The 15,083-nt window shown below is 46.7% G+C and overlaps 1 protein-coding gene across 1 annotated transcript in view; it reads right to left on the reverse strand.

Annotated features, from left to right (window-relative positions):
- Positions 1 to 15,083, reverse strand: part of LOC109897747 (phosphatidylinositol 4-phosphate 3-kinase C2 domain-containing subunit alpha) — a 73,385-nt gene that overhangs the window by 25,848 nt on the left and 32,454 nt on the right. Inside the window, exons 9-14 of the mRNA XM_031833040.1 lie at positions 14,725 to 14,871; positions 12,961 to 12,994; positions 12,525 to 12,783; positions 6,499 to 6,621; positions 5,316 to 5,483; positions 2,796 to 2,904 (exon numbers count right to left, since the gene is read on the reverse strand). Of these exons, the coding sequence (XP_031688900.1) occupies positions 2,796 to 2,904; positions 5,316 to 5,483; positions 6,499 to 6,621; positions 12,525 to 12,783; positions 12,961 to 12,994; positions 14,725 to 14,871 (840 nt within the window). The remainder of the gene's footprint in view (positions 1 to 2,795; positions 2,905 to 5,315; positions 5,484 to 6,498; positions 6,622 to 12,524; positions 12,784 to 12,960; positions 12,995 to 14,724; positions 14,872 to 15,083) is intronic.

Below are 15,083 nucleotides of genomic sequence, written 5' to 3' on the forward strand. Positions count from 1 at the left end.
GTGTGTAGAGTGGTGTGGTGTGTGTGTGTAGTGGTGTGGTGTGTGTGTGTAGTGGTGTGGTGTGTGTGTGTGTGTGTGTGTGTGTAGTGGTGTGGTGTGTGTGTGTGTGTGTGTGTGTGTGGTGTGTGTGTGTGTGTGTGTGGTGTGTGTGTAGAGTAGTGTGGTGTGTGTGTGTAGAGTGGTTGTGGTGGTGTGTGTGTGTGTAGTGTGTGTGTGTGTGTGTAGAGTAGAGTAGTGTGGTGTGTGTGTAGAGTAGAGTAGTGGTGGTGTGTGTGTGTAGAGTAGAGTAGTGTGGTGTGTGTGTGTAGAGTAGTGTGTGGTGTGTGTGTGTGTAGAGTAGTGTGTGGTGTGTGTGTGTAGAGTAGTGTGTGGTGTGTGTGTGTAGAGTAGTGTGTGGTGTGGTGTGTGTAGAGTAGTGTGTGGTGTGTGTGTGTGTAGAGTAGTGTGTGGTGTGTGTGTGTGTAGAGTAGTGTGTGGTGTGTGTGTGTGTAGAGTAGTGTGTGGTGTGTGTGTGTGTAGAGTAGTGTGTGGTGTGTGTGTGTGTAGAGTAGTGTGTGGTGTGTGTGTGTGTAGAGTAGTGTGTGGTGTGTGTAGAGTAGTGTGTGGTGTGTGTAGAGTAGTGTGTGGTGGTGTGTGTGTAGAGTAGTGTGTGGTGTGTGTGTGTGTGTGTAGAGTAGTGTGTGGTGTGTGTTGTGTGTGTGTAGAGTAGTGTGTGGTGTGTGTGTGTGTGTGTAGAGTAGTGTGTGGTGTGTGTGTGTGTGTGTAGAGTAGTGTGTGGTTGTGTGTGTGTGTGTAGAGTAGTGTGTGGTGTGTGTGTGTGTGTGTAGAGTAGTGTGTGGTGTGTGTGTGTGTGTGTAGAGTAGTGTGTGGTGTGTGTGTGTGTGTAGAGTAGTGTGTGGTGTGTGTGTGTGTGTAGAGTAGTGTGTGGTGTGTGTGTGTGTGTAGAGTAGTGTGTGGTGTGTGTGTGTGTGTAGAGTAGTGTGTGGTGTGTGTGTGTGTGTAGAGTAGTGTGTGGTGTGTGTGTGTGTGTGTAGAGTAGTGTGTGGTGTGTAGAGTAGTGTGTGGTGTGTGTGTGTGTGTAGAGTAGTGTGGTGTGTGTGTGTGTGTGTAGAGTAGTGTGGTGTGTGTGTGTAGAGTGGTGTAGTGTGTGGTGTGTGTGTGTAGAGTGGTGTAGTGTGTGGTGTGTGTGTGTAGAGTGGTGTAGTGTGTGGTGTGTGTGTGTAGAGTAGGTGTGGGTGTGTGTGTGTAGAGTAGTGTGTGTGTGGTGTGTGTGTAGAGTAGTGTGTGGTGTGTGTGTGTGTAGACTGGTGTGGTGTGTGTGTGTGTGAGACTGGTGTGGTGGTGTGTGTGTGTGTGTGTAGAGTGGTGTGGTGTGTGTGTGTGTGTGTGTAGAGTGGTGTGTGTGTGTAGAGTAGTGTGGTGTGTGTTGTAGAGTAGAGTAGTGGTGGTGTGGTGTTGTAGAGTAGAGTAGTGTGGTGTTGTGTGTGTGTAGAGTAGTGTGGGTGTGTGTGTGTAGAGTAGTGTGGTGTGTGTGTGTAGAGTAGTGTGGTGTGGTGTGTGTAGAGTAGTGTGTGTGTGTGTGTGTAGAGTGGTGTGGTGTGTGTGTAGAGTGGTGTGGTGGTGTGTGAGTGGTGTGGTGTGTGTGTGGTGTGTAGAGTGGTGTGGTGTGGTGTGTGTGTGTAGAGTGGTGTGGGTGTGTGTAGAGTGGTGTGGTGTGTGTGTGTAGAGTGGTGTGGTGTGTGTGTAGAGTGGTGTGGGTGTGTGTGTGTGTGTGTGTGTAGAGTGTGTGTGTGTGTGTGTAGAGTGGTGTGGTGTGTGTGTGTGTAGAGTTGGTGTGGTGTGTGTGTGTGTAGAGTGGTGTGGTGTGTGTGTGTGTAGAGTGGTGTGGTGTGTGTGTGTGTAGAGTGGTGTGGTGTGTGTGTGTGTAGAGTGGTGTGGTGTGTGTGTGTAGAGTGGTGTGGTGTGTGTGTGTAGAGTGGTGTGGTGTGTGTGTAGAGTGGTGTGGTGTGTGTGTAGAGTGGTGTGGTGTGTGTGTGTGTGTGTAGAGTGTTGTGGTGTGGTGTGTGTGTGTAGAGTGGTGTGGTGTGTGTGTGTGTGTGTGTGTGTGTAGAGTGGTGTGGTGTGTGTGTGTGTGTGTGTGTGTGTAGAGTGGTGTGGTGTGTGTGTGTGTGTGTGGTGTGTGTAGAGTGGTGTGGGTGTGTGTGTAGAGTGGTGTGGTGTGTGTGTGTGTGTGTGTGTGTGTAGAGTGGTGTGGTGTGTGTGTGTGTGTGTGTGTGTGTAGAGTGGTGTGGTGTGTGTGTGTGTGTGTGTGTAGAGTGGTGTGGTGTGTGTGTGTGTGTGTAGAGTGGTGTGGTGTGTGTGTGTGTGTGTGTGTGTAGAGTGGTGTGGTGTGGTGTGTGTGTGTGTGTGTGTGGTGTGGTGTGGTGTGTGGTGTGTGTGTGTGTGTGTAGAGTGGTGTGGGTGTGTGTGTGTGTGTGTGTGTGTGTGTGTAACAGTGGAGTGGAGTGGAGTGGTGTGTGTGTGTGTGTGTGTGTGTAGAGTGGTGTGGTGTGGTGTGGGTGTGTGTATAGAGTGGTGTGGTGTGGTGTGTGTGTGTGTGTGTATAGAGTGGTGTGGTGTGGTGTGTGTGTGTATAGAGTGGTGTGGTGTGGTGTGGTGTGTGTGTGTGTGTGTATAGAGTGGTGTGGTGTGTGTGTGTATAGAGTGGTGTGGTGTGGTGTGTGTGTGTGTGTGTATAGAGTGGTGTGTGTGTGTGTGTGTGTGTGTGTGTGTGTAGAGTGGTGTGGTGTGGTCACCTGCAGTATGATCCTCTCAGCCAGGTTCTTCCTCCGGCTCCCGGCTGCAGCAGAGGAAGGCTGAGGAGACGTCCACAGACACAGCAGCTTGGTCCCACTCATCAGCACCCTGAAACACACACCTAAGTATTAACATACATAGTCACACACACCCCACCCACCACTCTATACCCACACACACCCCACCCACCACTCTATACCCACACACCACACTATACCCACACACACCCAACCCACCACACTATACCCACCCACCACTCTATACCCACACACACCCCCCTCTACACACACACCCCACCCACCACTCTATACCCACCCCACCCACCACTCTATACCCACCCACTCAACCCACCACTCTATACCCACACACACTCCACTCTATACCCCCACACACACACCACTCTATACCCACCCACCACTCTATACCCACCCCTTTATACCCACACCCCCCACCCACCACTCTATACCCACACACACCCCACCCACCACTCTATACCCACACACCACACCCAACCCACCACTCTATACCCACCCACACCCAAGCCACCACTCTATACCCACACACACTCCACCCACCACTCTATACCCCCACACACACACACACACACCACTCTATACCCACCCACCACTCTATACCCACACACACCCCACCCACCACTCTATACCCACACACCACACTATACCCACACACACCCAACCCACCACACTATACCCACCCACCACTCTATACCCACACACACCCCCCTCTACACACACACCCCACCCACCACTCTATACCCACCCCACCCACCACTCTACACACACCCACTCAACCCACCACTCTATACCCACACACTCCACTCTATACCCCCACACACACACCACTCTATACCCACCCACCACTCTATACCCACCCCTTTATACCCACACCCCCCACCCACCACTCTATACCCACACACACCCCACCCACCACTCTATACCCACACACCACACCCAACCCACCACTCTATACCCACCCACACCCAAGCCACCACTCTATACCCACACACACTCCACCCACCACTCTATACCCCCACACACACACACACACCACTCTATACCCACCCACCACTCTATACCCACACACACCCCACCCACCACTCTATACCCACACACCACACTATACCCACACACACCCAACCCACCACACTATACCCACCCACCACTCTATACCCACACACACCCCCCTCTACACACACACCCCACCCACCACTCTATACCCACCCCACCCACCACTCTACACACACCCCCCTCTACACACACCCCACCCACCACTCTATACCCACCCCACCCACCACTCTATACCCACCCACTCAACCCACCACTCTATACCCACACACTCCACTCTATACCCCCCCACACACACACACCACTCTATACCCACCCACCACTCTATACCCACCCCTTTATACCCACACCCCCCACCCACCACTCTATACCCACACACACACCCCACCCACCACTCTATACCCACACACCACACCCAACCCACCACTCTATACCCACCCACACCCAAGCCACCACTCTATACCCACACACACTCCACCCACCACTCTATACCCCCCCACACACACACACACACACCACTCTATACCCACCCACCACTCTATACCCACACACACCCCACCCACCACTCTATACCCACACACACCCCATCCACCACTCTATACCCACACACACACACCACCCTATACCCACACACACCCCACCCACCACTCTATACCCACACACACACCACACACTCTATACCCACCCACCACTCTAGACCCACCCACCACTCTAGACCCACCCCACCCACCACTCTAGACCCACCCCACCCACCACTCTATACCCACACACACCCCACCCACCACTCTATACCCACACACACCCCACCCACCACTCTATACCCACACACCCCACCCACCACTCTATACCCACACACCCCACCCACCACTCTATAACCACACACACACCACTCTACACACGCCACCCCCCTACACACACACCCACCCGCCACCCCCCTACACACACACCCGCCACCCCCCTACACACACACACACACGCCACCCCCCTACACACACGCCACCCCCCTACACACACACACACACACGCCACCCCCCTACACACACACGCCACCCCCCTACACACGCACACGCCACCCCCCTACACACGCACACGCCACCCCCCCTACACACGCCACCCCCCCCTACACACGCCACCCCCCCCTACACACGCCACCCCCCCTACACACGCCACCCCCCCTACACACGCCACCCCCCCTACACACGCCACCCCCCCTACACACGCACACGCCACCCCCCCTACACATGCACACGCCACCGCCCTACACATGCACACGCCACCGCCCTACACACGCGCACAACACTCTGAATCCCCAATAGACAGCGATTACACACAATTAACTCTTGAAATAGACCACAAGACTATGCCATACAACACAACAGACACACAGAAATGACACAACCACACTACTAAAATGTATATGTGGTTGTGCAATACCGTCGAAAGTCAAATAGGGGCAGGGAGACTTTGCCCAGCAGCTCTGGTCCTTTGCGTTGTTTGTTGGAGTCTGGGGAGCCACTGACGTTCTGGTTCAGAACCCCGAAGAGAGAGAGAGTCAGCATGGACTCCAATGGAAGCAGGGCCACCGCCATTGGGAAGTTGATCCTGGAGAGAGACAGAGACAGAGACAGAGAGAGAGAGAGACAGAGACAGACAGAGACAGAGAGAGAGACAGAGACAGAGAGAGACAGACAGAGAGAGACAGAGACAGAGAGAGACAGACACAGAGAGAGACACAGAGAGAGACACAGACACAGAGAGAGACACAGAGAGAGACACAGAGAGAGACACAGAGAGAGACACAGAGAGAGACACAGAGAGAGACACAGAGAGAGACACAGAGAGAGACACAGAGAGAGACACAGAGAGAGACACAGAGAGAGACACAGAGAGAGACACAGAGAGAGACACAGAGAGAGACACAGAGAGAGACACATGATCGCTTATCCTGATCACATAATGAGTAGTTATTTGTGGGACGTAAGGTAATTTTTGGAGATCAGTGATTCCGCGCAGTCTGACTGCATATAGTTCCTCTCAAACACACAATAGCGTAAGTATGAATGTGCATCGTCTGTGATATATAATGGTAGTGTGTGTTTGAGTTGGTAAGAGGGTTCAACAATCACATACTAAACATTCACTGACTGTACCCTTAAGTTTCTTTGGATAAAAAAAAGTGTCTGTTATGTGGGGATCTGTAATTATTACTGGTAATTGTATCCAGCGGTTGACTAAAGGATACATGTATTACAAGGTAACAATCCTTTAAATGTTGTCATATCATATCAGTTTGTATTATTGTCCTGATATGTTTGTGGTGTTGGTGACTGGGCCTGTGCAACAGATGCCAAGGAAATTTGATCCTAGTTGACATCTGACCCTAAATGGGGAAACTCAAGATTGGTATAGGCACAAAATTCAATACAACGATATTATAGATTAGATAAACACCACAATTATAGATTAGATCAGCTATTATTGATTTGTTCAGTTGCTTCGTGATCATGTACACATAAAAACAGAACAATATACAGTGAAAATTCATATGGTTGTTTTATGTATAATGTCTTGTCTAACGGTATTGTATTTCTATGGGTAGAGGGCAGTAGTGACATACAGTTCGTCCCATTTGATGTGGTAGAAGAAGCTCTTGTAGGTGCCGACTTTCTTGGACTGGATAGGCTTGAACAGGTTCCGGCCATTGTGTGTCAGAGCACACATCAGGTAGTACTTCTCATAGCTGCAAAAGAAAGGAGGAAGGAAAGAAAGGAAGGAACTAATTATTCTAGAGTTAAAATCCATCTTTGTACAGAGAGAAAAAAAAAATGGTGATAAGTTGGCTCTGTTTATTTTCACAGTTCACATTATTGATGTAAGACATCTTTGACATTTTGAAAGACCTGACAATCCATAAGCTCCAATGAGAAAACCAGGCAGTGAACCATTTAGGATTCCAAAAGATTTCCTATTACTCAACGCCATCTGTCTTGTGCTTCAACACAGCACAACACGCATGCGTTCACTGTTGCTGGTGCATCACTGTGCCTACAGATGGTGTGTGTGTGTGTGTGTGTGTGTGTGTGTGTGTGTGTGTGTGTGTCATAATACGCTAGCCACAACAGATCAGAACAGTCCCTCCTTAATGATGAGACGATTCCAGCCATGCCATAACGTTGGAGTAACTGTTAGTTCAAGACTAAATATTTCCGGGCCGCATTTCTCGTCGTGTTACGGGATTAATATTTTCAGTTCCATTGATACGGTGCTCAGAAAGGTTTTCCATGCCTCCTAAAAACACACTATATGTATACACAAAAGTATTCAAATTAGTGGATTCGGCTACTTCACCCACACCCGTTGCTGACAGGTGAATAAAATTGAGCACACAGCCATGAAATCTCCATAGACAAACATTGGCAGCAGAATGGCCTTACTGAAGAGCTCAGTGACTTTCAAATGTGGCACCATCATAGGACGCCACCTTTCCAACAAGTCAGTTTGTCAAATGTCTTCCCTGCTAGAGCTGCCCCAGTCAACTGTAAGTGCTGTTATTGTGAATTGGACACATCTAGGAGCAACAGTGGCTCAGCCGTGAAGTGGTAGGCAACACAAGCTCACAGAACGGGACTGCAGAGTGCTGAAGTGTGAAATAAATAGTCCGTCCTCGGTTGCAAGAGTCACTACAGAGTTCCAAACTGCCTCGAAGCAACGTCAGAGCAAAAACTGTTCGTCGAGAGTATGTCATGAAATGGGTTTCCATGGTCGAGCAGCTGCACACAAGTCTAAGATCATGCACAATGCCAAGCATCGGCTGGAGTGGTGTAAAGCTTGCCACCACTGGACACTGGAGCAGTGAAAACACGTTGTCTGGAGTGATGAATCACGCTTCACCATCTGGCAGTCTGACGGACGAATCTGGGTTTGGTGGATGCCAGGAGAACGCAGACTTGCCCCAGCAGTGCCAACTGTAAAGTTTGGTGGAGGAGGAAAAATGGTCTGGGGCTGTTTCATGGTTCAGGCCCCTTAGTTCCAGTGAAGGGAAATCTTAACGCTACAGCATACAATGACATTCTAGATTATTTTGTATTTCCAACATTGTGACAACAGTTTGGGGAAGGCCCTTTCCTGTTCAGCATGACAAACAGGTGTCCACATACTTTTGGTCATGTAGTGCAAGCTCTTGGACGATGCCCTATGGATGACGGGCAGAAGGAATTAGCCTCCGATTACCAGTGCATCTTTTTTTTAACCCTCGTTGGCCAAACACACAGGCACAGGTGTCCGGAACACATTTTCCAGTGGCATTTTGGACCTGCCTCCCTCTCACCAAGCCTGGGTTGTGTTCATTAGGCATCAAACGGAAGAACAGTGACCGAAACTGTCACTGCCAGTGTTTCAAAACATTTTCCATTGTGTGCCATAATGAACACAACCCTTGAGTGAGACAGTCAAAAATGTGCCACTCCAAGTCTCCACTGCCGTGCAAGATTGTGCTCACTGAATGGAAAGGTTGGCTCAAGTCTGTTCCAGGAAGAAAGATGGATATAGATACAATTGAGCCACAGAGGAATTGGATACTGTTGTGGAAAATGAGATGCGGAGAGAAACAAGAGGTGCAAGAGATCAAAGGTATCACTTCTAGGGCCAAGTCCTTCTTGAAGGTGGAAACTATTGTTTCTAGTGTCTTCCTTAATGCAATTAAGTCCACTTCAAATGATGGCACTTTTTATTTTATATTGAACTAAAATATGTTCAAAAGAACTTGACCAGGGCAATAAAGGTGTGATGCAAAAGGTGAAAGGTATACCAAATGACAGGCACTGACAAGTCCATTCAGAAATGTGCAAACAGAAAGTGACTATTAGGATGGGACTGGTCAGTAACCAGGAGTAAAGAACACCACTTTTTTTTACTGGGGGTTTCTCTTTCTTGGCTCAGTTCATAACATACGTTCCTGGGTGTGCAAATCTGTAACAACAGAAGAGTCACTGTCCAATTACCGAGCAACAGCACCTAGCAGACATTCCAGCCTCACGCAACATTCACCAGAGTTATGGACTCGAGTCACAAATTTCATGACTTGAGACTCAACAGAAAATAAAATAATGAAACTTGACTCAGAGCCTCAAGACTCAACTTTGACTTGAGAAATTATCTGGCCATGTTTTCTAATGCGTTCTCTCTCATTTTGTGGCACAGAGTCTACGGGGATTACTCTACACACAGCCAGAGACCGTAGCATCGCCCTTGCAAAAAAACCTGCAACAGTTTGGCTAGTGAAACGCACCCTCGGCACTCTGATTGTGCCAGAAAACTGACAAACAGGCCGGGTGGTGAGCTAGCATACAAATTGCTGATCTGCTGTACCGCTATAGGGTGCAGCAAAAACATCAAATTATAGGAAGAGAAGATGATTTATTATGGAAAACATGCAGCTCCAAAAATTGTTTGGTGATCAAGAATACTTTGCAAGCTCATCAGCAATGGGGCAACGATTACTAGCATAGGCCTACTGGTATGTAACAATTGCTTGACATGTTTAATTTAGTTATGAATTTTGCATTTGGAATTTGTTTAAAATGAATTATTACTGTGGTGAGGACGCACCATAGGCGTGGTCCTTCACTTGCCCTCTCCAAACTCCCGTCAGTGGAGTTTCTCTTGTTCAAATGTTTGCTGTTGTTTTCACATGTTTAAATGAATAGGCCCTATGTGGTAAATCTCTATTCCATCTAATACTACAATAAAATGCTAGCATTTCATCATTCCATCCCCGAACCTTTCATTGCAACACGTAGACATTTGTTTCATGTTTGATAGGCTTCCGATACATTTTCATTTAGCCAACCATTTCTTACCCTCTGAGTGGCGCAATGTTTATTGTGCACATGCACATTAACAAAACTCATGAGGTAGAAGTTCTGTGTATTTATTTTAATTCATTGTATGGTTTCCTTTGTTCATATTTCCCAGGTTACGTCTGAGTTCCGTGTGTCTGTGTCCTACGTCTCGGTCATTCTGGTTGTGTATAATAGCAACGTGCGCGCCTCAGTGCACATAGAAATTGGCTACGTGGCCTGAGCTCCAGGCTTTGGAGTCAGAAAGTTGAATAAGATAAAATTGTTCCATGTATGCATGTGTTGAAATCTCATTAATAATAATTAAGTCTGATTAAGACAAATGTATGTGGAAATAAAGTTTCACATTGTAGAAGCCGTTGATTGGTGGTAATCGTATGGTCCTGGAGGCCAAGTGCTTATGTTGTGGAGGCTTACCTTTTAGACCGCCTGTTAGACAGATTCCATTTGGTTTCTCAAGGGGAGGCTGTACAGCCTTGCCCTCTACCGGTGTCGATTCAGATAGGACAGGTTAAAAGGATTCTCAGGTACATTTGTTTACATTTTAGCCAGTAGTCACAAAGTACTGGAGCATGTATTTAAGTCTGATACAGAGGCTATTTCTTTTGGGCTATTGCCGGTGCACAGGGCCTTCAGAAAGAATTTAGACCCCTTGACTTTTTCCATATTTTGTTACGTTACAGCCTTATTCTAAAATTGATTTAAAAATTATTTAAAAAAAATATCAAATCTAAGCACAATAACCCATAATGGCAAAGCTAAAACTGGTTGTTAGAAATATTTGCAAATTTATACAAAATAAAAAACAGAAATAGCTTATTTACATAAGTATTCAGACCCTTTGCTATGAGACTCGAACTGGAGCTCAGGTGCATCCTGTTTCCCTTGATCATCCTTGAGATGTTTCTACAACTTGATTGGAGTCCACCTGTGGTAAATTCAATTGATTGGACATGATTTGGAAAGGCACTCACCTGTCTATATAAGGTCCCACAGTTGAGAGTGGATGTCTGAGCAAAAACCAAGCCATGAGGTCAAAGGAATGGTCAGAGATAGGATTGTATCGAAGCACAGATCTGGGGAAGGTTACCAAAAAATGTCTGCAGCATTGAAGGGCCCCAAAAACACAGTAGTCTCCATTCTTAAATGGGAGAAGTTTGGAACCCCCAAGAGACTCTTCCCAGAGCTGGCCCCCCCGGCCAAACTGAGCAATCGGGGGAGAAAGGCCTTGGTCAGGGAGGTGACCAAAAACTCAATGGTCAGTCTGACAGAGCTCCAGAGTTCCTCTGTGGAGATGGGAGAACCTTCCAAAAGTACAAACAATCTCCACAGCACTCCACCAATCAGGCCTTTCTGGTAGAGTGGCCAGACAGAAGCCACTCCTCAGTAAAAGGCACATAACAGCCAGCTTGGAGTTGACCAAAAGGCACTTGTAGGACTCAAACAATGAGAAACAAGATTCTCTGGTCTGATGAAACCAAGATCGAACTCTTTGGCCTGAATGTCAAGAGTCACATCTGGAGGAAACCTGGCACCAAACCTACGGAGAAGCATGGTGGTGGCAGCATCATGCTGTGGGGATGTTTTTCAGGGACTGGGAGACTAGTCCTGATCAAGGGAAAGATGAACAGAGCAAAGTACAGAGAGATCCTTGATGAAAACCTGCTCCAGAGAGCTCAGGATGTCAAACTGGTGCAAAGGCTCACCTTCCAACATGACAACGACCCTAAGCACACAGCCAGGACTGGCTTTGGGACAAGTCTCTGAATGTCCTTGAGTGGCACAGCCAGAGCCCGGACCTGAACCCGATCTAACATTTCTGAAGAGACTTGGAAAATAGCTATGCAGCGACACTCCTCATCTAACCTGACATATTTGATTTGACAGGATCAGTAGAGAAGAATGGGAGAAACTCCCCAAATATAGGTGTGCCAAGATTGGGGCGTCACACCCAAGAAGAGTCGAGGCTGTAATCGCTGCCAAAGCTGCTTCAACAAAGTACAGAGTAAAGGGTCTGAATACTTATGTAAATGTAATATTTCCGTTTTTTTATTTTTATACATTAGCAAAAATGTCTAAAAACCTGTTTTTTTTCTTTGTCAGTATGAGGTATTGTGTCTCATCAATTTTAGAATAAGGATGTAGCGTAACAAAATGTTGAAAAAGTCAAGGGGTCTGAATACTTTCCGAATACACTGTATATTTGGAAAATGCACTGGTATATTTTATATGATATGGGGCTTTCACCATTGGATCACCAAGACCTGTAAATAAATCTACACTCTGAGCACGTCAACCTGCTGATGTCATGTCCTTACGACTGCTACATGGTCCCCATTTCACAATTACATCATCAAAATGTGTTGTAGACAAAATCATGAAAAGGGCTGTCTGGTAGTCTCAATGAACAAAGATTTGTAGTTGAACAAGTTGTTGCATGGATAGATTTTTTTTTACTTGACTTGAGACTTGACTTGCTCTTAGAATGCACGACTTGGACTTGACCCGTTCTAGAATAAACAGTGACTTGGTCCTACCGCTGACATTCGCTACCAAACATGTTTGAGGATAGATAAGACAGATGTGTAGCATAGCATCCAAACTTTGTAAAGTGCCATATTGTATTTAGTTAATTATTGGACTGCTAGGTGAGGATCTTTCCTGTTTATTTGTATTATTATCAAACCATTCCCAAAAAGTAGCTAGTAGCAAAACAATGTGTTAGTAAACCCCTAGCTAGCTGCACTACCATGTCAAGCCAATAGGTGGTGCCTGGTACACTCACCTGCTGACCCAAGCGGCAGGGATGCCATGCATGGCGAACAGGGTGAACTGCAGGTGGTCAGTGGTGCCCGAGGCCTCCTTACAGCTACGCCCCTCCACAAGAGACTCCCCCTCGGCATGCTGGGAGATGGATAAGGAGGAGTCAGGGGAGGAGCTAGAGGAAGAGGAGGCGGGGCAGAAGGAGCGCAGGTAGAGCTTGGCCAGGTCATAGACGGCATCTGTCAGGAAGCACATGCTCTCCTCTACGGGGCTGAGGTGACCTGGAGGGGTCAAAGGGTATGGAGAGGGTCATGTTAACTCAAACGATTTGAACTATTTTTTGTTGATTTCTGTAAGCAGGAAGTTGCGCCACTGTGTGTGATGATATTCTGATCATAGTCTTGCTGAGTCAAACTTTTAAATGTGTGAAAATTGTGACTGGTTGTTGTAGCACTCACCATTTGCAGAGCCACCTAAGGATTTGGAGCCCACCTGAGACAGAAACGTAAACAGATATGAATGATAGGACTGGAATTCTATGCCCATCTCTTCAGTTCAGAGAGCTGTTAGTTTCGTTTATTAGGATCCCCATTAGCAACCGCATATACGGCAGAAACTTTTTATTTGTTCCATAAAACATAAACACATGACAAAGTACAGAACTGTTAGAGACAAAATAAATAAGAGTGATATATTGTAAACAGAACATAATTACTATTTACACACTTCATATATCCATATTCTTATATACAGTAGAGTTAAATCAGATCTCTAGAGAGAGGAGAGGTGCTGTGACAATATCTTTTTTATACATTTTTTAAAGCTAAAAACTTTCTTTCCTCTGGTGGCGGAGCCTTCCACGATTACATGGCTCTATATATACATAACTGTGACGCATTAAATCTGTTTTTGGTTTGGGTACTTTGAAGAAACCCATAGTGGCATGTCTGGTGGGGTATGCATGTCTGCTTGAAGTGTATGCAAATAGATTATACAAGTGGTTAGGCATTTTCTATGGGAGGCACACAGTACTACATAGAGCTATGACTGCATCAAGTAACTGATGCAAGCAGTAGAATCAGATCAAAAAACACAAAACAAAATACACCTTATGGAACAGCAGGGTCTGTGAACACACACACACACACACACACACAAACGCTAGCACTCTACACACGTACATTGAAATAATGTTGTATGGTGGTATTATACATTTTGTATTGTAGATATGTAGTGGTGTAATAATGTTATATGATGAATATATGATTATATTATTATCTTCATGAACCCCAGGAAGAGTAGCTGCTGCCATGGCAGGAATTAATAGGGATCCCTAATAAACCCCAGGAAGAGTAGTTTCTGCCAAGTCAGCAGCTAATAGGGATCCCTAATAAACCCCAGGAAGAGGAGCTGCTGCCATGGTAGGAACTAATAGGGATCCCTAATAAACCCCAGGAAGAGGAGCTGCTGCCATGGTAGGAACTAATAGGGATCCCTAATAAACCCCAAGAAGAGTAGCTGCTGCCAAGGTAGGAACTAATAGGGATCCCTAATAAACCCCAAGAAGAGTAGCTGCTGCCATAGCAGGAACTAATAGGGATCCCTAATAAACCCCAAGAAGAGTAGCTGCTGTCATGGCAGGAACTAATAGGGATCCCTAATAAACCCCAGGAAAAGTTCCTGCTGCATTGGCAATAGCTAATGGGGATCCCTAATAAACCCCAGGAAGAGTAGCTGCTGCCATGGCAGGAACTAATAGGGATCCCTAATAAATCCCAGGAAGAGTAGCTGCTGCCATGGCAGGAACTAATAGGGTTCCCTAATAAATCCCAGGAAGAGTAGCTGTTGCCATGGCAGGAACTAATAGGGATCCCTAATAAATCCCAGGAAGAGTAGCTGTTGCCATGGCAGGAACTAATAGGATCCCTAATAAATCCCAGGAAGAGTAGCTGCTACCATGGCAGCAAATAATAGGGATCTCTTCTAAACTTGACCAAATTCAAAACAGCAATCCTTCTCTTTCAATATTAGATCTTCAATAGACAAATATGATGGTTCACTGTTGTCACTTCACTTCTCATTTTGTGCACTTTACTAGGTGAAATAGTCGTTGAAATGAATGGCTACATCAAAAGGTTTTGTTAGTCGGTGCCCAGTAGTAGAGACATGAACAACCCATACATTGATATATTCATATGATGTTTATGCATCGTTGAACATACCTCTGGCGAGCGTGTCCTGGGGAGGTTTACTGAGCGTTTGACTTTCTTGACTGCCTCCGTGATGGCCTGGGTCTCTACCTCATCCAGGGCACAGCACAGGTTCTTCACCATCTGAACCACCCCATCCACAGTCTTATACTGGGTACTCTGTGGTGGAACAAAGTCATTGTTCAGAGTGTGTGTGAGAGCAATCTCTATTGAGTTACTCAACAATGCAAGTGACTCTTGAAACAGCACGTGTTCCAGGAATCTATAGGCCTTTCGCAATTGTGTGTGAACTACCCACGCAACGCACAACCCCCATTCAACGCCTGATAGCAATTCTGCACCACAACCCCACATACATGTTTAAGGCCGTC

Source organism: Oncorhynchus kisutch, linkage group LG10, assembly GCF_002021735.2.
Source record: "Oncorhynchus kisutch isolate 150728-3 linkage group LG10, Okis_V2, whole genome shotgun sequence".
Lineage (NCBI taxonomy): Eukaryota > Metazoa > Chordata > Actinopteri > Salmoniformes > Salmonidae > Oncorhynchus > Oncorhynchus kisutch.